Source organism: Carcharodon carcharias, chromosome 15, assembly GCF_017639515.1.
Source record: "Carcharodon carcharias isolate sCarCar2 chromosome 15, sCarCar2.pri, whole genome shotgun sequence".
NCBI lineage: Eukaryota > Metazoa > Chordata > Chondrichthyes > Lamniformes > Lamnidae > Carcharodon > Carcharodon carcharias.
Genome location: NC_054481.1, coordinates 44,443,616 through 44,468,109, shown reverse-complemented (window position 1 = coordinate 44,468,109; position 24,494 = coordinate 44,443,616). Strand labels below are relative to the sequence as shown.

General features: G+C 39.3%; 1 protein-coding gene across 1 annotated transcript in view; it reads right to left on the bottom strand.

The window, feature by feature from the left end:
• Positions 1 to 12,608: 12,608 nt before the first annotated feature.
• Positions 12,609 to 24,494, bottom strand: part of LOC121288369 (importin subunit alpha-5-like) — a 29,638-nt gene continuing 17,752 nt past the window's right edge. The window contains exons 7-10 of the mRNA XM_041206923.1: positions 17,706 to 17,939; positions 16,386 to 16,568; positions 13,955 to 14,104; positions 12,609 to 12,698 (exon numbers count right to left, since the gene is read on the bottom strand). Of these exons, the coding sequence (XP_041062857.1) occupies positions 12,609 to 12,698; positions 13,955 to 14,104; positions 16,386 to 16,568; positions 17,706 to 17,939 (657 nt within the window). The remainder of the gene's footprint in view (positions 12,699 to 13,954; positions 14,105 to 16,385; positions 16,569 to 17,705; positions 17,940 to 24,494) is intronic.

Here is a 24,494-nt window from a genome sequence, read left to right as displayed (position 1 = left end):
CATCACAAAGTTGCCAAATATAAATAGCTTTTTTTTAAAAAAGAGGGACGCTACTCATAAGGATCTGACCCATACTACAAGGAAAATTTAAGATTAAATTATATTTTCAATGCCCAGTATACCCCATACAGTCCCACCGTGGCAGAAGGCCCCAAATGTAAAGGTGGTAGTGGACAAGACCACAGAAGGGGGGGAGGCAGGCAGCCAGAGCCACCTTGGTTGGGCATATAGTTCCCAGAAGTTTCATAACATGACCACTGTCTCCCAATGTCCCACTTCCACAATTGGTCTACTGAAACGTAAATGCAAGAAAGACTTACACTTATATTGCACCTTTCATTTCAAAGTACTTTACAGCCAACTAATTGCTGTATTTTCCAGACCATAAGATGCACCAAGATTTTAAAATAAAATATTCAGCAAACATTTGGGCACAGTTATCAGATTGTAAGACACAGCAATTTCACATGACTTTCCAGAAAAAAGTGCAACAGCAAATACAGTATTTTCAAAGTGTACTCTCATATAGAATCAGAGTTTTATAGAATGGAGAAAGAGGCCCTTCAGCCCATTGTGTCCACACCAGTCATCAAGCCCCTATCTACTCTAATCCCAGTTTGGGATTCCAGGCACTTGGCCCATAGCTTTATATGCTATGGTGTTTCAAATGTTCATCTAAATACTGAAATGTTGTGAGGGTTCCTGCTTCTACCACCCTTTCAAGCAGCGAGTTCCAGATAACCTCACCCTCTGGATGAAATTTTTTCCCTCAAATCTCCTCTAAACCACCTGCCCCTTACCTTAAATCTATGTCCCCTAGTTATTGATGTCATGTAGGAAATGCAGCAGCTGACCTGTGCACAGCAGATCCCATAAACAGCAATATGGTGATGATCAGTTAATCTATTTTTAGTTGTTGGTTGAGGAATAAATGTTGGTCAGAAGAATAACCTGAGAATACCCTTGCTCCTCTTTGAATAGTGCCATGGGAAATTTTACTGCCATCTAAGAACAAATGCATTCCGTTTAATCTCTGATCTGAAAGACAGCACCTGTGACGGTGTAGCACTCCATCAGTACTGTACTGGAGTACTAACACTGGTTATTTAAGAAAATTTGTTGTTTAAATTGGGGGAAGTTCCAATCATCCCTTAGTCTTTACAATTGCAAATCTGAAGCTATCTGACCTTAGAAGTGGATTGGATCCCACAGGGCGTGCCAAATCAGGCAAACAGGACCTTCAGCTGGAAGGTGGACTTCCCTTAAGTATTGTGATACTATTTTCCATGTACCAAATAGCTGCCTGACTGAAACAAAAATAAATTGGTTTTGCCATTCTCAAACATTTGACAGTCCTGGCTGATTTGGGGCTATGCTGTATTTCAAACTTGACTGACAAGTATTGACCATTCTCATTCAGAAGTGACACTTATTTAAAGTGATTCATATACCCTGTGCCAAAAAATAAAATAACCAAGCCAAAGTTACATATTTCAAGATTTATTAAATTGGCAAGGTGGATAGATTTGCAGTTGAGAAAATTCCAGAGACTGAACACATGGCGCATTGATCAGTATGATCAAAACCTGGTCCAAAATACATATATTGTATGTCATACATATCAAGATTACCAGAATATTCAAATGGGGACTGTGCAATAAAATTCTGGGATTAGCCCTCTTCCTACCCAACTGATTCAGCACAGATCAGAGAAAGAGTTGGAGAGGGTACAGAGAAAATTTACTAGAAAAGTACCAGGGATGTGAGACTTCAGTGAAGAGACAGGAAAAGCTGGGATTATTCTCATTAAAGAAGAGAATTTAAGGGAGGAATACACAGTGGTGTTAACAATCATGAAAGGTTTTGAGAGAGTAAATAAGGAAAAACTGTTTCCACTGGTAAAAGGGTCAATAACAAAAGAGTACACAGATTTAAGGAAGTTGGTAAAAAAAAGAGGCAACATGATAAAACAAACTTGCACACAGCGAGTTATGATAATCTGTACTGCGCTGCCTGAAAAGGGTGATGGAAGAAGATTCAATAGTAACTTTCAAAAGGGAAGTGGATATGTACATGAAAAAGGAAAAAATTGCAGGGCAATGGTAAAGGGGACTAAGGAAAGGAAATCTGCAAGGATTGCTATTCCCAGTTGTTGTTTAGTGACATCTGCTGGACAAATGGTGTAGTCACAAAATGATAATAGAAGCGTTTGTAATATTTTTGTTATGATTTGGTGTCTCCCAGCAATTTTAATTTGTATTCATAGCAAAAAGGTAATATTCATAAGCACAGTTGAGTCCCAATGAGCTTTGAGTGGCATGAATGGCATAGCAGTTCGCAAGACTAATAGTTGCCTTTTCATTTGTGGTGTAACCCACTGAGAATGCCAATCATATTTTCTTGTCTTCTGCAAAAGGCAGTAAATATCATGCTGTCATATCACTGAGTCAGGCTAAATTTTATGCAAATTTAATTACATATGTAAATAGCGACATTAAGATACTGATAGCATAAATATTTGGAAGATAAAGACTGAATCAGTCCACAAGAGTTTAAAATATTGTCTTCGGATCATATTTCTTGCTGATTTCAAAAATCTACAAAACGTTTACCATGAAGTCTTTCATATCCATTTCAATACAATGTGCTTAAGTGATATTCCTGCTCACGACATAGAACCAAGTGCCTTTTAAGGAGACTGAAACAAGAGCTGACATTACAGTTTGAAACTAAAGGGCAAGTAACAATGGCAGTGCTTTTATGCCAAAAGAAACTTTTCTTATCACTCATGTAATCTCCCTTTTAAGATGACACTGCCACAATGAGTCAGATTAATTTCATGAATTTAACTGCTTCAAGTTGCAAACTCACATGCTTTAACACTTTTTAGGCTGCTAAAATGTGATCATTATGACCACAGCCAATGTTAATTGTTGCGCAAACCAAATCCCAGAGGAAAAGTAGGCTTACGGAGACATAACCTTGTTTTGTATTCTGAAAATGAGAAGGGAACATACTGATCTCAGCAATAAAGAAGTCCAGTAACACTTTTGGGATTTTAAAAATTGAAAGTAAAAGCTTTATTAACACGAATAAAAGAAAACTTAAGCACACAAGATTACAGATACACAGTTAAACCTAGTCTTATAAAACATTCCCCCAAAAAGTTTCTCTACTTGGTCAGACCCCAAGCAAACACCTTCCAGGCAACACTCCCTTATAAAAGTGTTTAACTATAAGAAATCCAGTAATATTACCAAAGGCAAACTGCTATAACTTCAATAAAGGCATACCACATGTCCTGTAACACACTTCCATTCTGCTGTGAAAATTCACATTTCAGAATAAAACTGTTTATTGAAGCCTAAGACTTTTCTGCCTTGACTGGATGGTTATTTCAGACTGCATCCTCTCAGCCACAGTTCCAGCTGCTACATCTCAGAACTCCAACTTAACAGCCCAACAGCTCAAACAGCTAGAGCACCCTTAAGCTCTCCACAGTAACTCTAAAATACCTTCTTCCCTTTCTTCTCAGGTTCCATTGTTCTCACACCTCTTCAAAACTCAAATCCTTTCAAATATAAGATCTTTCATGTTTCATCTTTTCTTTACGTTTGGGTCAATAAAATATATTCCCCCCACCCCCTTATATTCACTTATGGAACTCCTGCAACATGCAAACATGTTTCTTGGTACCTCTGACTCACCTTTGACATTCAAACAAACTCTCAACTTATCTAAAAATGCAAATGTTAGATCTAACCTATTCATTTGTACCTCAAACTTAACACTCTATCCTTTTCAAATTTAAACCCCCAGACAACCTGTCTCCTATTAACCTGTGCCCAGCTTAATTAAATCATACACATGCACACACACATAAACACAGCCTTTCCACAGAATAACAGCATTCCCCAAAAATATTTTTTGAAACATCCATTTCTCGCTGATGCAGGTTAATAAGGCCATTAAAAAAACAAACACAGCACTGGAGTTCATTTCCAGAGGGTTAGAATTGAAAAGCAGAGAAGTTATATTAAATGGTTAGACTACACTTAAAATGCTCTGAACAGACCTGGTCTCCATATTATAAAAAGGATATAGAGGAAGTGGGAAAGGTGAAAAAAGATTTACAAAATGATACCAGCATTGAGAGGCTATACCTGTGAGGAAGAATCAAACAGCTTGGGGCTTTTTTTCTCTAGAAAATTCAATTTCAGTTCAATTTCACATTGTATGGAAATTAATTTTGGGTACATTTATATGTAATTAACATACAAGCAATGAGTAATAATAATAAATTAAAATTATCCTATTGCAGAAATCTAACTTTAATTAAAATATGTATTAAAAAACTATCCAAGGCATTAAAATAATCAATGAGTCCTACTCTGTGCATATCCTCATCCATACATCAAACTCCTTTTAAAAGTTCTTTTAGAGGACAAGTTCAGGAACCGATTTGTCCTGAGAGGTTGTAGTCTTTTCCTCAAACACATCTAACAGTAACATTGAGATAAGGTGTGATTCTCATTGTTCATGACTCTTTGCTTTCATCAAAATTCTTCAAGAGCAGAAGACTAAGGAGGAAACCTGATAGAGGTCTTCATGACTATGAAACAGTTTGATAGGTTAGAAGTAGAGAAGACGTTTACACTTGCAGGCAAGTCCAGAACCAGGAACCATTAATATAAGACAGTAACTGATAAATCCAATAAGGAATTCTAGAGAAACTTCATTACACAGAGTGGTTAGAATGTAGAACCCACTACCAGAAGATCTATTTAAGGCAAACAACATGGATGTTTTCAAGGCAAAGCTAGGCAAACACAAAGGAGAAAGGAATACAAGGTTATATTGAAGCGGTTAATTGAAGGGTAGCAGGGGGGAAGAGGAGGATTATGTGGAGCGTAAACAAGATAAAAACAAAAAACTGTGGATACTGGAAATCCAAAACAAAAACAGAATTACCTGGAAAATCTCAGCATGTCTGGCAGCATCGGCAGAGAAGAAAAGAGTTGACGTTTCGAGTCCTCATGACCCTTCAACAGAACTGAGTGAATATTAGGAGAGGGGTGAAATATAAGCTGGTTTAAGGTGGGGGGCGGGGGGTGGTGTAACTCTTAGAGTCAAAACAATTAGACTAAATCGGGGGGTGGTGTAGTTATAGGGACAAGCAAGCAGTGATTAAGAGCAGATAATCAAAAGATGTCACAGACAAAGGAACAAAGAGGTGTTGAAGGTGGTGATATTATCTAAACGAATGTGCTAATTAAGCATGGACGGCAGGGCACTCAAGGTACAGCTCTAGTGGGGGTGGGGTGGAAAGACTGGCAGGGCATAAAAGATTTAAAAATAATGGAAATAGGTAGGAAAAGAAAAATCTATATAAATTATTGGGAAGAAACGGAACGTGGGTGGGGATGGAGGAGGGAGTTCAAGACCTAAAGTTGTTGAATTCAATATTCAGTCCGGAAGGCTGTAAAGTGTCTAGTCGGAAGATGAGGTGCTGTTACTCCAGTTTGCATTAGGCTTCACTGAAACAATGCAGCAAGCCAAGGACAGACATGTGGGCAAGAGAGCAGGGTGGAGTGTTAAAATGGCAAGCGACAGGGAGGTTTGGGTCTTTTTTGCGGACAGACCGCAGGTGTTCTGCAAAGCGGTCGCCCAGTTTACGTTTAGTCTCTCCAATGTAGAGGAGACCGCATTGGGAGCAAAGTCAACTCTTTTCTTCTCCACCGATGCTGTCAGACCTGCTGAGTTTTTCCAGGTAATTCTGTTTTTGTTTTGGAGCGTAAACAAGTTGGCCTGAATGACTTACGCTGTTAATGCTGTGTAATACGTAAATAGGGACTGACACAGGCATCAAGTACATACTGCACAGTACCAGACCATTCAACCCAACAGGTCGATGCTGGGTATTATGCTCCCAACCTTCCTCATCCAACCCACAACATATCCTATTTCTTTCTCCCTTGTGTTTATCTAACTTCCCCTTAACTGCATCTATGCTGCTCGCTTTAACTACTCCTTATGGTGGTGAGTCCCACATTCGATCTACAAATTAGGGGTAGTTTTTGCTATAGGACCATAGGAACGGGACCAACGTATACGTAAAGTCACTTAACAGGGTTTCATAGGTTACAGGCTGCTTAAAGGAGTATACATTGATGTACTTAAGTCATCTAGCATCGATGCTGATATTGGGAACATTGCAAGATTTGGAGGGGGAAATTCAGGAGGTCATTGCTCAGTAGTCTTACAATTTTGGAATATAGGCAATTCAAGGCTTCAGGGACAAACAACTGAAAAACTTATTGAAATGCAACCATATCAGGACAGTTGCATATATGTGGCTATTCTTCTGGCACATTGACAAGCATTCAAAGATATATCTACTCAAAAGCTATTTTTCTCTAATTATTAATGTCATAGAATGCCACAGCATTTTTGGTGGAGATTGTATAAATCTATGCAACCTGTTATTTTAACACCAGAGTGTATTAGCATTTTCCTAGTGATCTACCTATTTTCTGAAACACAAAATGCTGCTATGAATGATCAAATGAGAGCTTGTTGAAAAAAAATGTAACTGATGTAGCACATGTACTATATGTAAAAAAAAAAACTGAAAGCAGGTTACAAAACTGAAACGCAAGCTCGTTGAACCCCAAATATAAATTACAGCCTTGAACATCCCCAGCTGGTTATTTTATGCTGTACAATCATCTTAAAGTCCAAATAGAATGCAGTAACATTCCCCACATTGATAATGTGTGCCACTGATATATTACTGATCATTTACACGATTCATTATAATTCCCTCAAACACACCAATGCCATTGTAGAGTGAATCATTTAGTGTTTAATAATAGTGTTACAATACAATGAAAATTAATCTGTGATGCTACTCAAGCTACTGTTCACTTTTGTTCTTAATGTTCAATTCCCATTTACTATTTAGTACTTTAGCTTCACCTGCAGTTTCCATGGCACCAAAAACAAATACATACTGCTTTTCCTGATATACTATAATTGTATAGTAGAACATAACATTTAACTTTTAAAACAGATTATAACATCATTTGAACCCTTCAATATGCCACAATTCCATGTTATTCTATACGTACGGTACATTGCAAACAATCAGCCCTGTGTATCTGTATAAGAGTGCTGTGCTAGGAACATTGGAACAGAGGTAGGCCTTTCATCCTCTCCATTGTATTAGATGGCACCTCAATTCCATTTACCTGCCTTTTCAGCATATAGCCTTATCTAACAAAAACCTATCAATCTCAGGCTTAAAAATTTCAATTAGTCCAGCATCCACAGCCACCCATGAGCCAAGTAACAGACAAAACTACAATATCCCAAAGTAATGGTTTACAATGAGGGCATTGCGGGCCAGAACCTTGTTCACAGGCCTACTGGAATGAATTGCAGAGAGGGGCAGTGATTGTTGAACAGCTGACAGAATCCAAGTGAACAGCGGTGGGTGGGGTAAGGGGAACTGGAAAGTATTGCAAGCTTAGTCCTCCATAGGCATATTGGAAGAGGATGGGACATTTGGAGCTGCAATAAGCGGTGAATATAGCATTTAACAGGGCAAAGGGAATACTAATATCATCAGGCTATTGTCTTTTTTGCATTCTTTCAAATGGTCATAAGAGATATGAACCAATCCATTTTTTCTACTGCATTGGGAGCAAAGAATGCAGTAGACACATGCATTTGTTGCTCCCAATGCGGTTTCCTCTACATTGGAGAGACCAAATGCAGACTGGGTGACCGCTTTGCAGAACACCTTCGGTCTGTCCGCAAGCATTACCCAGACCTCCCTGTCGCTTGCCATTTCAACACTCCACCCTGCTCTCATGCCCACATATCCGTCCTTGGCTTGCTGCATTGTTCTAGTGAAGCTCAACGCAAACTGGAGGAACAGCACCTCATCTTCCGACTAGGCGCTTTACAGCCTTCCGGACTGAATATTGAGTTCAACAATTTAAGATCATGAACTCTCTCCTCTATCCCCACCCCCTTTCCGATTTTCCCTCTCCTTTTTGTTTTTTCCAATAATTTATAGAGATTTTTCTTTTCCCACCTATTTCCATTATTTTTAAATGTATTTCCATCCATTGTTTTCTCTCTACCTTTTTGCCATTTGATTCCTTCATCCCACCCCACCCCCACTAGGGCTATCTGTACCTTGCTCGTCCTGCTTTCTACCCTTAATTAGCACATTCCTTTAGATAATATCACCACCTTCAACACCTCTTTGTCCTTTTGTCTGTGACATCTTTTGGTTATCTCCACCTATCACTGGCCCTCTCTCCAGCTCTTCTTGTCTCTCCCCCCGCCCCACCCCCACCCCCACCCCTTAAACCAGCTTATATTTCACCCCTTTTCTATTTTTCCTTAGTTCTGTTGAAGAGTCATGCGGACTTGAAACGTTAACTGTGCTCCCCTCCACAGATGCTGTCAGACCTGCTGAGTTTTTCCAGGTATTTTTGTTGATTTAAGATCACTTTCCTTGATACCTCAAATTAAACAACAATGTTCTCCTTGACGACAATATGATTTATTAAGTTTTCAAAAAAAAGTTTATTTGAAAGATCTTTCCCAACACAAGACACAACTGAAACTTCAATAGCTGTTGGTCTGACACATGTACACTTACAAAAGTGCTCAACACAAATTCATGTGGCATCTTGATTTAAACCTTTAAACATGATGCATTGTGCATTTTAGCTAGCTTTGTGAAACTCCAACCAGAGAAACTGTACTTCTCTCAAAGCCCAATTCTATAAAACCTATTTCTTGGACCAAGATTTTGCTCATCATTCGGAATCTCTTTTCAGCATCTGTTTTCCTTGTGAAGTGTCTTAAGACAATTCCTACGTGGAAGGTGCCGACATAATGCAAGCTGTTCTATTTTTGGTTTAGTAGATGTTTTAATTACATAAGCCATTTAAAACTCAACAGCATAAGACCCTAAGACATAGGAGCAGAAGTAGGTCATTCTGGCCATCGAGTCTGCTCCACCATTCAATGAGATCATGGCTGATCTAATAAACCTCAATTTCACTTTCCTGCCTTTTCCCCATAACCCTTGATTCCCTTACTGATTAAAAATCTGTCCATTCAGTCTTGAATATTCTTAATGACCCAGCCTCTACAGTAAAGAGGTAAAGAATTCCACAGATTCACTACCCTCAGTAGAAATTCCTCCTCATCTGTCTTAAATGGGTGACCCTTTACTCAGATTGTGCCCTCTGGTCCTAGACTGTCCCACAAGGGGAAACAACCTCTCAGCATCCACCCTGTCAAGCCCCCTAAGAATCTTTTATGTTGCAATAAGGTCGCCTCTCATTCTTCTAAACTCCAATGAGTACAGGCTCAACCTACTCAACCTCTCCTCATAAGAAAATCCCTTCATAATAAACAGTGACTCTATACAGTTACAGAGTGAGCGATCCTCATCAATTCTTGTACCAAGATTCTCCCCATACAATTTCACATGATTCAGCTACATGCCAGAGGTGAACAATTAAAACTTGATGAATGCTGTGCAATTTTGCTGATAGTTGCTTTTTAAGCCCTTGTGCTAGAGATTCAAAAATCCAAGAATTTTTTTTTTTGTTTTCAGGAACTGAAAGAGAAAAGGGCTGTTCTGGTTTAAATCAAAGCACCAATTGGATCTTCATTCAATGCTGGAAGCAGTTTGAAACTCCTGAAAGAGAAAAACAGTTGACGTTTGCAAGAAAGTTAGATTATTATAAGTGCCCATAGTGATAAAAAATTCAAAGAGAAAATACAATTTCATTTGAAAGTTATTTGCAAAGCACAAGGTTACTAACTTTCGCTCCAATGCAGTGCTGAGGGACTGCGACACTGTCAGAGGTGCCATCTTTTGGTTGAGATGCTAAACCAAGGCCATCAAATGGGGATGTAAGAGATCCCAAGGTACTATTTCAAAGGAAATTAGGGGAGTTCTTTCTCGTCTCTTAGCTAATATTTATCCAGCAAACATAACTAAAAACGGATAGTCTGGTCAGTTTGTGGGACCTTGCTTTGTACAAATTGGCAACAGTGACTACATTTCAAACGAATTGTACTTGTCTGTAATGTGCTTTGGAGGTCATGAAGTCATAAAAAGTGCTATATAATTGCAACATTTTCTTTAAGAGCTATAATCTTATCTTGTCCACTGGAGTTGACATATTTGCCTGCTCAGCTTTTTTTTCTTTAAATTCAATTAAGTTTTCAACTAAAAGCAATGCATTGTGATGTTCAACTTGCTCATTCAAGACAAGACACAATCTATGATGATATAGGATCAGTCAAGTAACCAAGAATAATTAACAGACAAGGTTTACCATTTCCTTGGTGGAAACAAACATATGGACAAAAATCAAATTGACCAGTTATTAGGTAGAAAAACTGAAAAAGGAACAAGGTATCAACTTGGACAAAACACAAATAAAAGGAAGAGAAGTGGTGTTAAATATCAGGAAAATAAAGATAAAGTGTATGTATCACAATGCTCAATGACAAATTATATTACAGGTGTAGATCTCATAGCACTGACTTGGTTGGACATGGAATGTATGTTAAACAAAACTGAGTTGCTATATCTTTGGGAGGGAACCAAAGAGGTAAGAAAGAGGAATGACAATATTGGAGGAGGAGGGAACGCATTCTGTAAAGAGGTCTCTTGAACATGAAAAGGTGTTCAAGAACAGGAGCAGAAATATCCAAATGGTTGTTCCAGGATATTTCAATTTCTCATTCATTGATTGGGATAGAAAAGACATAAATGAAGGAAAAGAAATGAAACTCCTAAAATAGTTACAGGACACCTTCCGCAACTAGTTTTTCCATAGGCATACAAAGAGAGGCATTGCTAAGCCTAATTATAAATAATGGAATGGATCAGGTTAATGATTCAATTGTGGGTGTATACCTTTGGAGAATAATACAATGATAACATTCAAATGTCCAAATGAAAAGTGAGAAGTTCACAAAAACAAATGGAACTAGACTGGAATTTGGGAGACTTTAGAAAGAGGACTGATCCAGCTGTGACACAGTGAAGACATATTGTTATATTGGGGCTATCGATCAATGGGATACTTAAAGGAAGGCTAAGTTGCAGAATAAACACATGCCACAAAAAAGGAGTCTATTTCAAGTTTCAGAATGTTTTTAACCTCTATCCAGAACAAACCAAAATTTGTTCCACAGTCATCTGGGGAATTCACACAGCTTTGTTTAAGAATGGACCAAACAAAAAAGGGCTATGGAATTTCCAGACTGTCTGTCTTATGTTTCATACTGAAAAGGGAAAGAAAGATCGAAACTCAAGTAGTGGCAGATGGAAGTGAATGGTCCCCATCACCTTCCCATTGTCTCATGATGATTGTCTCAAACCCTCAAGAGGTGTTAACCCACAACACAGGAGGTGTAATCAAAATGAATACCCCACCTTATTTGGAAAAATAACCACATGAAGGCAGCCATGTTGCCTTTGTCTGTTTAAAAAGATCAGCTAGGAGTGGTTTACAGGCAATTCCATTAAATCAGACTTGGAAACAAGCTGCAAGACATCAGGCAGCCAGAGTATGTAATCTGTTCTAGTTAAAGTTGACCTGCAAACCAACCTCTAGAAATTAGACTGCTGTGCTTTACAAGACCCTCCTTTCAACTTTAAAGCATTAAAACTATCCAAAAAACTACAGACCTGCATTGCAGGAGACTGGAGATTGTAAACTAGAGTCTGAGATAACTGTAATCTGTAAAATTGCATAACTTTTATCTGTATCCAACTTCTGTGTTTGTGTTTTTTTCCTTCGTTCATTGGATGTGGGCATCGCTGGCTAGGCCAGCATTTATTGCCCATCCCATCTGCCAATTTTTTCCCCACTCACTTAAGGAGTCTGCAAAGGGACATGGATAGGTTATGTCTTCTTCACAACTTATTTTCCTACCTATCTTTGTGTCATCAGCAAAGTTAGCAACCATACCACCAGTCCCTTCATCCAAGACATTGATATAAATTGTAAATAGTTGAGGCCCCAATACTGATCTCTGTGGCACTCCACTCATCATATCCTGCCGATCTGAAAAATACCTATTTATCCCTCTGCGTCCTGTTAACTAACCAATCCTCTATTCATGCTAATACGTTTCCCCCTACACCATGAGTTCATTCTGTGTAGTAACCCTTGATGCACTTTGTCAAATGCTTTCTGGAAATCCAAGTACAGCACATCCACAGATCCCCCTTTATCCATATCGCTTGTTACTTCCTTAAAGAACTCCAATAAATTAGTCAAACATGATTTCCCTTTCACAAAACTATGTGGACTCTGCTCGATTGCTTTGAGATTTTCCGGGTAACCTGCCCAAACCTCAATAATAGATTCCAGCAATTTCCCTTTGATAGTAACTTGGGATTTGTTAGCTTTTTCCAAAATGACAAGCCTGTAAACAAAAGAAAGTTTTGCAAAAAGCTGTTTATTTCTGAAAATACTTGGAACAGAGTTAAACATTGATGATAAACTTATCCTTGTTTGTGCAATAATTTAACAATTTTTCTTCACATTTTTTCAAAAGCTAAATTTATCTTCAGTAGTATGCACTTCAAATGAAAGTTCTCCATTTGTCACTTCAGGCTGCATGTTTGGAATTTCCTCCTCCTAGAAGAGAATGTGCTTCAGATTTAAAATGTATTGTGTACATTCCCGTTCACTGCTTCCTCTATCTCTACCACCACAACTATGGTCTAACCACAATGGTTGGAGAAGCTGGCCCACTTCAAAGTAGAAAGGGCCACTCACCTCTAATTGTTCATTTAGAACAAAATTGACATTCACTTACAAAAATCCTGGTAATGAAGAACTATTTTTCCTCACTAAAAAAGAGAAAGAGATACTCAATGAGCTGTACGAGTGATAGTAAAGTCCCTCCATTCGTGGGGTTACCTTCACATGTAACCTCAATGGCAAAATTGTGAATGATTAACACGATTTTCAATGGGAGTCAATTAGATAGGTTCCAGCAATGTGAGGGCAGCATTGGTTTGTGCAGTTACTGTACTGTGGTTCCTGTATATGACAGGTGTCTCTGAGCAGTGCAAGAGATGTATTGAAATTTTTTCAACAGAGGCAATCCTCATTTAAGAAAAAAATGAATCACTTCAAAACTGGCAGACGAAATCGGTGAACATTTCAAAATTGAGCAGAGCTGTTATTGCAGCTCTAGACTAAGATTCGGGACATTTTCAGGTTAATCTCTGTTCGGGTTGCGCTTCAAGCTGCAACCATTCCAGGTACCACTTTTCACCCCTGTTGGAATGGTGCTTCGTTTTTTTTTAAAAAAAGGACAATTAAATACCCAAAGCCAGGACTAATGGAAGGAATCCGCTTCCAGAGACTTCTCTTCGCAGAAAGCAAACGCGGATAAGCGAATATTGCACAATGGGCAATGCGGTACCGTGTAAAATATATTCATAAAACTACCTCAATTTAAGAAATAAAACCAGCAGCAAGATTTGGTACATCACAAATTGACCAGCGATATGCACACATTACAAATCATCTTTTCGTACAGTATGCTAAAAAAAAATCCATGACCTTTGAATTAATTCATATAAACAATGGTTAAACCTTTAAATGATTCACAAATATAAATACAAAGCGCGGGTAAACGAATACACGAACAATTAAGGAAATTGCGAAAGGCAAGAAACTTTACTATAATCGAAAGTATCTAGAAAAAGACAAATTCACCTATCGATTTTCTAATGACATTAGCATCAGGAATCCTACTATGGGAAAGACCAAATGTCTTCACCTTTTGTCTACCCGAGTACTTATTTTTCCGGTGTGCACGCGTGCAAGCATTAACAAGTTTGCTGCTAGAATATTCAACCAGGTTACTTTTTTGTGCCTACCTCATCAAGGAAGTACTTCTCAATTATTTTTAATGCTGTTTTGTACACCGTGGTATTTGGATGGAATTGAAGAGCCTCAATTTTCTCGAGGCCATTAAGTTCCTCTATTAATAGACATAGGTTATCCGTCTCACCCAACTGTTCTCCAGCCTTTCATGAAAAGAATGAAAGCAAGGATAGCATTAACTCACATCTTTCAAGGCAAGTGGAAAGTTGCTGCTTACAATGAATTTTTATGTTAGAATCATCGGATTCCCTTTGGACTAGTCAGAATTCAAACTTTCTAAGTCACAGTTAGCAACAAAAAGTACATTGTAAGACTTGGTATGCGCGAGTGTTCGATCTGCCAGTGACTCCTTTTCTTAAAAATGACATGTGCAAGCTAGTCTGTAGTGCGGCTACGTCATTCAAGAGGAGTCAAAATTAAAAGCTGGTTTGAAAAGAATGCAAGAGTGCATCGTTTTACATATCTTTTCCCTGCTCAATCAATCCCAAATTAGTAGAAACAAAAACAGAATTACTGGAAAAACTCAACAGGTCTGGCAGCATCGGCGGAGAAGAAGAGTTGACGTTTCGAGTCCTCATGACCCTTTTCTTCTCCGCTGCCAGACCTGTTGAGTTTTTCCAGGTAATTCTGTTTTTGTTTTGGATTTTCAGCATCCGCAGTTTTTTGTTTTTATCCCCAAATTAGTAGACTTGGCTGTCAGCCAAATAGGAGACACTTTAGGAACCAGTGTAGGCCATTTAGCCCCTCAAGCCTTTTCCAACCATTCAATGAGTAGGAAGACTCTGTGATCCAACTCTATATACTTGCCTTTGCCCAATATCACTTAATTTCAAATCTGAGCAAAATCAATCAAAGGTATTAACAATTAGTTTGGCACCATTGAAAAAAAATCCTAAACTTTTACTATTTTTGGTGTGAAGAAATGTTTCTTTACTACATTCCTGAAAGAGCTGGTTCTCATTTTTGTCTATCTCCCCCAGTCCTAGACCCCAACTAACAAATAGTTTTCCCTCAATATCTTAAGCTTTGATCAAAACAGCCAGCAACATTCTTAATTCCAGGGAATACAACCCTAGTTTGTTTAATCTATCTTTTTAGCATTTCTATTGTTGACTCAAGGGTTAAGCTAAGATGCAAGTCCTATATAACACATTCAAAGCTGTGCTTCTGCATGAGAGCAATGCCTAAATCAGAGAATCACAATCATGCAACAATGCAGCACAGGAGGCCATTTTGGTCAATTGCACTTGCACTGCCTCTTTGAAAGAGCTAACCTATTGATCCCATGCCCCAGATCTTCTCATTTCTTCTCTGCAGTTCCTCTTCAAACATTTATCACCTGTAACTTTTTCTTTAAAGACAATTGTTAAACTTGCCTCTGAAGCCTTTGTGGCCCTCGTTAATATATGGCTGTGTCGAATTTTGTTTGATAACTTTCCTTTGAAGTACCCTGGGATGTTACTCTGTTAAAAAGGCATTCTATAATCATAAGTAGATCTTGAAAGTTGCTATCAAATCCAATTCCACCAGTCTTTCAGGCAATGCATTCTGGATCAAGGCTTCCCATACTGTGGGTCATGGAATTGTGAACTCTAATGCAGCAATGGCTCCCATGAAGCTTGGGCAGATTTCTGACAGCCGCAAGGCCCATTTAAGTCTTTGCTTTTTTTTGTTGGTGGGCATGACCTAATAGACTGCTGAGGGTCAATTGCCACTACAAAAAAAAACTAGTCAAAAAGGTTGGTGTTCATTTTTTCTGGAGAAACCCTGCCCTTTCATCATCTCCACCCAATACACCACTATTCTTTCTCTTTCAGCCATTTTTGTATCCACACTGCCACTGCCCCTTTAATCGCATTAACTTAGTTTTGTGAACAAACCTGTGGTATTTTCTCAAAGTATACTCAATATCAACTACACTACCTTAATCAACCCTCTCACTTAGTCAAACACAATTTGCCTCAAACAAACTGACTTTCATTTAATAACCCTTATTGTTCCAAATGTCAATTAATGTTTTCCTCTATTGTCTCCAAAAATCTCAATTGACAGTAGATTGACGGGCCTCCCCTTTTCAGAATGGAATGTCACCTCTGCAATCATCCAGTCCTCTAGCACTTGTACCTTATCCATGGAGGATTGGAAAATTGTGGCTAAAGCATCAGCTATTATCATCCTTGTTTCTTTCAGCAACCTAGGATGCTTCTCACCTAGTGGAAATGATGTATCTACTTTGAATGCTGCCACCATGAATTACATACCAATATCACTACTGCCTTCTTTTTTCACTTAGACATTCACAGAATTCTCTTCCCTAAATGTAGAGGGGCAAAGTATCATTTAGTACCTCTGCCTTCATAAGATCTCCTAATGGGCCCCACTTTTGCTTTAAATGGCTTGTTTAAAAAGTTTCAGCCAACTTACTAGGAAGATGTTGGACAAGGATTCCAGGATCACAAGAAGAATTTTGGCATCTTTGTTACTTAGTAGGTTAAGGAGAGGTTCCAGCACCCCACATTGCACCAAGTGAACAACCTGGTCAACTGTCCCACCATTTGTGTAATTAGTCACAGCCCAAACAGCTTCTTTTTGTACTTTAAATTCACCCTGGAAGATAAGACAAACATTGCCCCATGATCAAAATGTTGGTAATTAAAACAGATCCAAATCTTGCAGAGGTTCCTCATGTAATTAAATCTAGTAATACCCACCATAGCCCTGTGATTTGTTCAATTAAGATCAGTCTCAAATTAAGGTATTCATAGCTTTAAAAAGCACTAGAGAAAATGATCCACTGTGTAGATTGCTTATTTTAATAAAAGCTGTCACCTAGAAAATAATAGTTCCATTCTCTCACCACCTCACACAATGAAGCAGTCTATGCCCACATGCAGCAAATCCTGGACAGATAAGTGACAAAGAAATATTTGTGCCCCACAAGTTCCAGGTAATAATCATCTCCAGTGAGAGAACATCAAACCACCTCCCTTTGGATCCACCACCACCAAACCACCATCATCCTGGGTGGGTGTGGGAAGGTGGGGGGGGGGGGGGGTGCGCACACGTGGGGGGCAATGTTCCCTCTAACTTCAGGAGAAAAGCCAGCCCCCTTGACTGACACCCCATCCATTAGTTCAAATATTCACTTCTTTCAGCACTGGTGCACCTGCTTGCAATGTGTATCATCATCTACAAGATGCACTGCATCAATTTACCAAGGCTTTTGACAGCATCTCTTAAAACCACAACATCTTAATATTTAGAAGGATATGGGATCATCACCTCCAAGGTCACACACCATCCTGACTTGGATTAATATTGCCATTCTTCCATTGTTACTGGGTTAAAATCCTTGGACTTCCTACCCAAGAACACTATGGAAGTAATACCACCACCAGCACCTTCAGCAGCTCATCACCACCTTCAGGGTGAACTAATGTATGACAATAAATGCTGGTCTTGCCAACAATTCCTACATCCTGAGACTGAATAAAAAAGTGATTAATAAATTCCCAAGAGCTTGTCAGGATTCTTGACTGCTGACATTCCACTACAATGCATGCCATCAAACAGGAATGATTTCCTGGACAAACATGACAAAAGGTTACCCCCTCAGAAGACGTACTTTTTTCAGTATAAATCCACTGAAGTTCACGTACACAGGTAGTATTATTTATAAAAGTCTGTCCAAACTTAATAGCTTGAATGCTGAGCCTGCTACTATTTGAGGGATTAAGTACTTACTCTTTCCAGAAGTTCAATAAGGGGAGCTATAACTCCACAAGTAATCAACTGTTGAATCTGCATTGTAGGTCCAGCAGCAATATTGGAAATGGTCCAAGCAGCCTCCTTCTGTATACAGGTCTTGTGATGTTTCAAAAGCTTCGGTAGAATGGCAAGAACTCCTGCTTCAAGTGCAGCCTCTGTTTGGTTATCAGTTCCGGTCACAATGTTTCCAACAGCACGGAGGGCAGGAGTCTAAAAAGAAAAAAAAAGGCTATACAAAAATAAGGTTTCACATTAAATCGTTCACTATTGCAATTATTCACTGGTTGTAAGTCAATGCAGAAAATTGGTCAGATCATTGGATGTCTTGATTTGTGGAGATGCTTTATAAGATGGAGCCCCCAGCACAAAGTGTGGTACTGAGCCACACAGAAAAGCCAAGGTTGATTGCAAAACCAAATTAATTTGTGAGGACGTAACAAAAGGAAGTTTCTGCTACAGTTAGGAAATAGGTAAAAGAAAGAGAGTGGAAGCAAAGAAGTGGAAACCAACCTTCAACCAGGGTTCAGGACTAGCATGGCTACTGTATCCATCTCTTTTCTACTCTCCCAGCCCTGCTGCCAGACGAACAACATTGCTGTTCAAAAGCTATTCACTTTATAGAGCCAGGAATTAATCTGAAGTGGAGTCAAGTGTAGTTTAAAGCTGTATTCCAAAACTTCAATTGCTCACAACTTCCCTGTATTCAGTGCACTAATGCACCAATTTCATCTGGGTTTTTAAATGTAACTGTACTACATGTCCTATTTATCTTGCTGTAGTAATGTGACCTTTGCCATAAGGGAAGCTCTCTGCAAGCTACATTTTACATCAGTTCAATAAAGACAGACACTGAGAAAGCACTGCTGTCTTTGAACTTGAAATATGGTGTCAGAAGTGGAGATAAAATATAGAGTTTTGAAACCCTTAAAATGCTGCAGAGAAACCACAGCTCAGAAAGGCACACAATGTTCAAATCTGCTAAAAATGGACAAGGAAAAGCAAACTCAAACCAAGGCTGCAAGTAACCTAGAAGGAAAAAAAACATTTCAGACCAGTGCTCTTATTTCCCTGCTTTTTCCTTCTGAGAAAATACTAGGTAGGTGAACATGGTTGCACGCTTTCCCATCCCTGTTCCAGTAGAAATGAAAGGCAATGTGTGACAACTGGCAGATTTTCCACTTGCATTGGCAAAACTAGAAGCTTGCAACAGATTTAAATTAACCAAGCAAGAGCCGATATGAGTAGTCACATTAATAACACTGCTACAAATTGTATTCCACCCTAAATCCAACCGATAAACAAAGAAAACAAAATGGCAGATTTTGAAAGCCTTGAATGCATGCTTTGACCACCTGAGTGAATGTGACTTATGAATGCTACATATTCAGCACTAGAGCTGAAGATGAAGAGGAACCTATAGATCAGTATGTGATTGTGTTATTGCAGCTTGCAGAATCATATGAATTTGGACAACTAAATAATCTGATTAACGACTGAATTGTCTTAGGTATTCGAGACCCCTCAGGAGAAAGCAAGTCTACTGGAAGAGTTTATGAAACTTATACTCAGGAAAGTAATGGACGTGTCGAAATGTGGAGCTTGGTAAATATTATCAATTAGAGCACATGTATGACAGAGTAGACATGCTGAGACACATTACATAACTGCAGAACAGTTGCAGACAAAAAGGACAGGATGCAGATACTGCAGAGGACATAATACAAAGGAAAAGGAAGATTGCCTAGGGTGGGGACAACAGTGTTTTAACTTCAAGAAGCCAAATCATTTTGCACACAAGGATTTTGCACCTTTCTAGTCAAACAAGCCCATACAGGTGGCCACTGGAGAGATATCAGCAAGAGTCTGGTGAAGCACTATGCACCATACAACAGGTTTGTTCCGTTAAGTCTATCAGTGATAAATGGTTTGAAAATGTTACTCTCCTTCTGCAGCGATCAAGTGAACCAGGGTCAGATGGACATTCTCAAGTCATGCAACATCATAACCTTCACAGACCTGTGCAAAGTGGCTCAACGTGGTGATTGAAAGTAAGGTTACGGCTACATGAAGGCATGATACCCATACCGAGAGGACAAATTAGCCCGAGAGCCCATTGCAATGGCAAGGAGGAAGATCTAGAGTTCCAGATCATAGATGGGACATAATAGCCACTCATCTCAGCTGAAACAAGTCTAAAGCTTGGACTGGTAACCTTAAAATGTGCCAACATTCACAATGTTTCTCAGCACACAACCATTGTACTCCTCTAGGATCTATTTGGAAGTCAAAGATGCATTTAAAGGGTTGGGTATCTGCCAGGAAACTATCTAGAAGTAGATGAGAATGTAAGGCCAATTCAGTATCTGCTGGGAAGAGTTCCAGCTTCCCTTAAGCCAAGATTAAAAGACAAGAAAGAAGAGCTAGAAAAGAAGAAGGAATAATCAAGAAAGCAACAACTCCCACAGACTGGATTAGCAGCATGATAGCAGTAAAACAACTGGGAAAGCAGAGAGTATGCTTAGATTCAAAAGGATCTAAATAAAGCAGTAAAGAGACCTCACTACCCCATGCCAACCATCAAAAGAATTTTACCACAACTTGCCAAGGCAAAGAAGAACTTTACTAGCCTAGATGCAAAGGACGGTTACTGGCAAATGAAGTTGGATGAAAGCAGCAACTTTCTAACTACATTCTGGATGATGTTCAGGAGCTAGATGGTTGTGTGTGCCGTTTGGCATTTCCATGGCTCCAGAAGAGTATCAATACAGACAGTATCAGATAGTCAGTGACCTTCCCAGGGTGAAAGCCATAGTGAATGACTGACCTAATTTATGGATGTGGAGGCACAATGGAAGAAGCTATAGCTAACCACGATCAGAATTGAATATGAATGTAGACAGCACTTGCCAGATGAACCTGAAGAAAAAGAAAATTGCAATTGAAGATGCCTGAAGTACATTGGTCATGTACGAACAGCAAAAGGTCCTTGCCTGGATCCTGACAGTGAGGGCTGTAGCAGTGATTCAGTGAAAGCAGTGCAATGATTTGTTGGATTAGTGAACTATTTAGCAAAATCTTTGCCTAATTTGTTGTCAGAGTGTGAACCATTACACAAGCTCACTGCCAGAAGTGCAGTGGTATTGGAGCACAGAACAAGCAGCATTCTTCACTAAAATCAAACAATTAGTGATGACAACACCAGTGCTGAAGTACTATGACATCAATGCTGAGGTCACCTTGCAGTGTGATGCCAGCGAGACAGGTCTTGGAGCAATTCTGCAACAGGACAGTCACATTTGCTTCCAGGGCACTAACGCAAACTGAACAACACTATGATCAGATCAATAAAGAGTGCCTGCTTGTGAGTATTTTCAACAATACCTGCTGTGGGAGAGACAAACAGTGCAGTCTGGCCACAAGCCACTTCAAAGCATTTTTCTTAAACCCCAATCTGCTCCAAAGCATCTGCAAAGAATGTTGTTTTACTGCTATGATATGACAGGTGGTAATTGTCAGGCTGACCAAATCCCAAAGGGAAACTTGGCCAAGCTATCACAATTATTTGCAACATATATTTTTATTACGAGAAGATTCCACTACCACTTGGAGATTTTAAATATTAAATTAAAACATTAACAAAGAAAAGAAAACTTAAAACACACAAAATTAAACAGTTAAATTCAGTCTTAACATTTCCCATAAGATTTCTACCTAGCTAGATTCTCAAATAAACATTCTTTTCCAGGCAACAGTCCAAATAGATTTTTAATCTATAAAACATCCAGTAATGTTAACACAAGACACCCACTGTTGCATAAGAGGGATTTCACAGCTCCTCTCTTACTCTCACTCAACAATGGAAATCCAAGGCTTTTAGCAATGCCTTGCACTCTGGAACAAGCAAGCAATTCTCTGGGGTGGCAAGAGGCTGCTTTTCGCAAGTCTGTCTTCACACAGCCCACCTTCCAAGATCTCAATTTGTTACTCATACAGCTTTCAATCTTTCCTTAAATATATGTTCTCCCCCTTTGATCTTTAAATCCATTGTTTTAAAACCTCATTGAAATTCAACCTCTTCCAAATACAAGAACATTCATGCTTCCATCTTGTCTTTGCTTTTGGATCAATAAAAATGATATCCCCATTACTTGTTTACCTATGAACACCTACAAGATGCAAACATCTTTGTCACCTTCTAATTCCCCTTTGAAATACAAACAACCTCTCAACTTATCTACAAATGCAAATGTTAGTTCTAATCTATTTACTGGCCTTAGCTCATCCATTTCAAAATGCCTGTTTTTAACACCTAATCCCCTTGAATTAAACCTTGCAGTCTGATTGTCTTCAGTTTAATTAAATTGCACATGGGCACACACACACGCTTCGGTATCCCACAATAATATTAGGAAAAAATGATATTCGCTTTATACTTTGTTTAGAGATATCATATGGATGTGACATACAAGCAAGGGAAACAGATGTACATCGCAGACTTGCTGTCAAGAGCAGCACTCCCCATGAAGAAAATTGAAGATGCTCCAACAGAATGTAAAATCTTCCAGATTCAATGTGCAGCAGCAGCTCGACATGCTCTGGAAGTCATCATCCCATCAGATATTGAATCTGACAAGCAAGCACCTTACACAAATCGAGCAAACTACCCAACAAGATGCAACTCTCCAAGTGCTACAAGTGGTAGTAATGAGAGGATAGTTCAAGTGCATCCATGACACACCTGTGGTCACAAGAGCATAGAAATGAATTGACAGCCCAAGGTGGCATCTTGTACAAAAGGAAAGAGTCATCATACCTTAAGAAGCTGAGAGGAGATGCTGAAGCACATCTATGCAAGCTATAAAGGAATCAAACTAAGTTTGAGAAATGCAAGAAGAGCTCTACTGGCCAAACATGAGCAATGACATTAAAGACCACATAGGCCAATGCCGTGCTTGTAACAAATACAAAGCTAAACAAGCTTGAGGGGGGTGTTGATGACACAACATCTCAGACGGACCACGGATGAAGCTGGGAGTAAACCTCTTCACTCTAGCAGGAACTGATTGTCTTATCACTGTTGACTGCTATTCTGACTACTGTGAGTTAGACCAGCTGCACTCAACAATGACAGGAGAAAGAATGCTTGAAAGCAGACTTCAGTCATTATGGCATTCCAGACATGGTGATTAGTGGCAATGGCCCTCAGTTCACAAGTGAAGAATTCAGCCATTTCACAAAGGATTAGGAAATTCAACACTATACATCATCTCCACACTATCCCTAATAAAATGTAAAGGCTGAGACAGCAGTGAAAATCACTAAAGAAATCAAGAAAATCTAGCAAGGATAAAGGAATTAAGGCGAGACAATCCGAGTGGAGGAACACTGATTGAAGGCATGGAAAGTAGTCCGGGCCAAAGACTAATGTCACACTGCACACAAACTACTCTTCCAATAGCAAAAAAGCTACTAAAACCAGAAGTAATAACAGGTGCGAGAAAAAAAAACACCATGGTGAAACAGCAGAAAGGCAAATTTCATTTTGAGAAGGCTGCCAAACCATTGCCAGAGCTGAGCATTGGAGAGCCAGTCAGGGTACAAACCTTCAATGCTCTAAACAGGAGTCAGCTCATGAAAACTTGGGACATACATAGAGAAATGGTCACCTCGATCGTATGCAGTGGAAGTGAACAACCAAATATACTGGCACAACGAAAGCTGTTCTTCACCAGTTGGCTGGTCAGGGAGAAGGGATCTTACCAGTTCTACTGAGTTCAGAACTACCATCAATCGCAGAGGTCCACAGGTCCTCAATAGCAATGGAACAGAACAGCTACCATGACAACAAGTGCCATGGGCAAAACAACACTCTCCAGACAAGAACATTGCTCAAGCAGCCAATGACAACGTGCATGCATATCATTAAGAGACCTGCACAATGAATGCAATGCAGGTGCAGAGACTGACTAGTAGGACAGAGTTAATGCCTGAGAACAGTAAGTGTATTGTGGGTAACTCAGTTACACATCATGCATGCAAATTTGTCTGTTGTTCATTAGGAAAAGGGGGGTGTTTGGGTTTTGAACTGCAACGGTACATGAACTGGCTTACTGTAGTCATGTGACCTCTGCCATGCAGGAAGCTAAGCTGCCATTTTATATCAGTTCAATAAAGACACTGCAGTCTTTGAACTCCAAACAAATTTAATGTACTGAAGAGAATACCAGAAGTTGCCAAGTCACATGTTCCAGAAAGACTACACCCTCTGAGGTTGAAAGAGTTAGAAGGTGGAAGAACAGATGCATTGGTCACAATCTCAGTCCTCGTGGCTACAGGAGTAGTAGTGCAGGAGGACTAAGATGTTGAAGGAAAAAGGACAGGGCCAAAACTTAGGAATCCACAGGCCAGTCAGCCCAACATCAGTGCTGGGAAAGTTATTGGTGACTAGGTTTGCCAACCCTGGCTGGAAATATTCCAGGAAATGTCAGTGGAAGTGATGTCATGGAAAGCTAGCAGTATGCCCGAGTCAGTCTGAGAACCCTTGAAAAATAGTGACATGTTTTGAAGGGACTTGTGTCCTAAATAATAGGCTAGATATCAGCAGGTACAGAAAAATAAACAAAATAATAAACAGATCTGATAGACTCAAGGACTCCACTGGATTTTCAATGGTTCAGAGACCAGAGTTTTGCAACTGTGGAAAAATAATTCAACCAATACTCCATTTGTCTTCCAGCTACTGTAAGCAACTGCACAAAAAGTGTA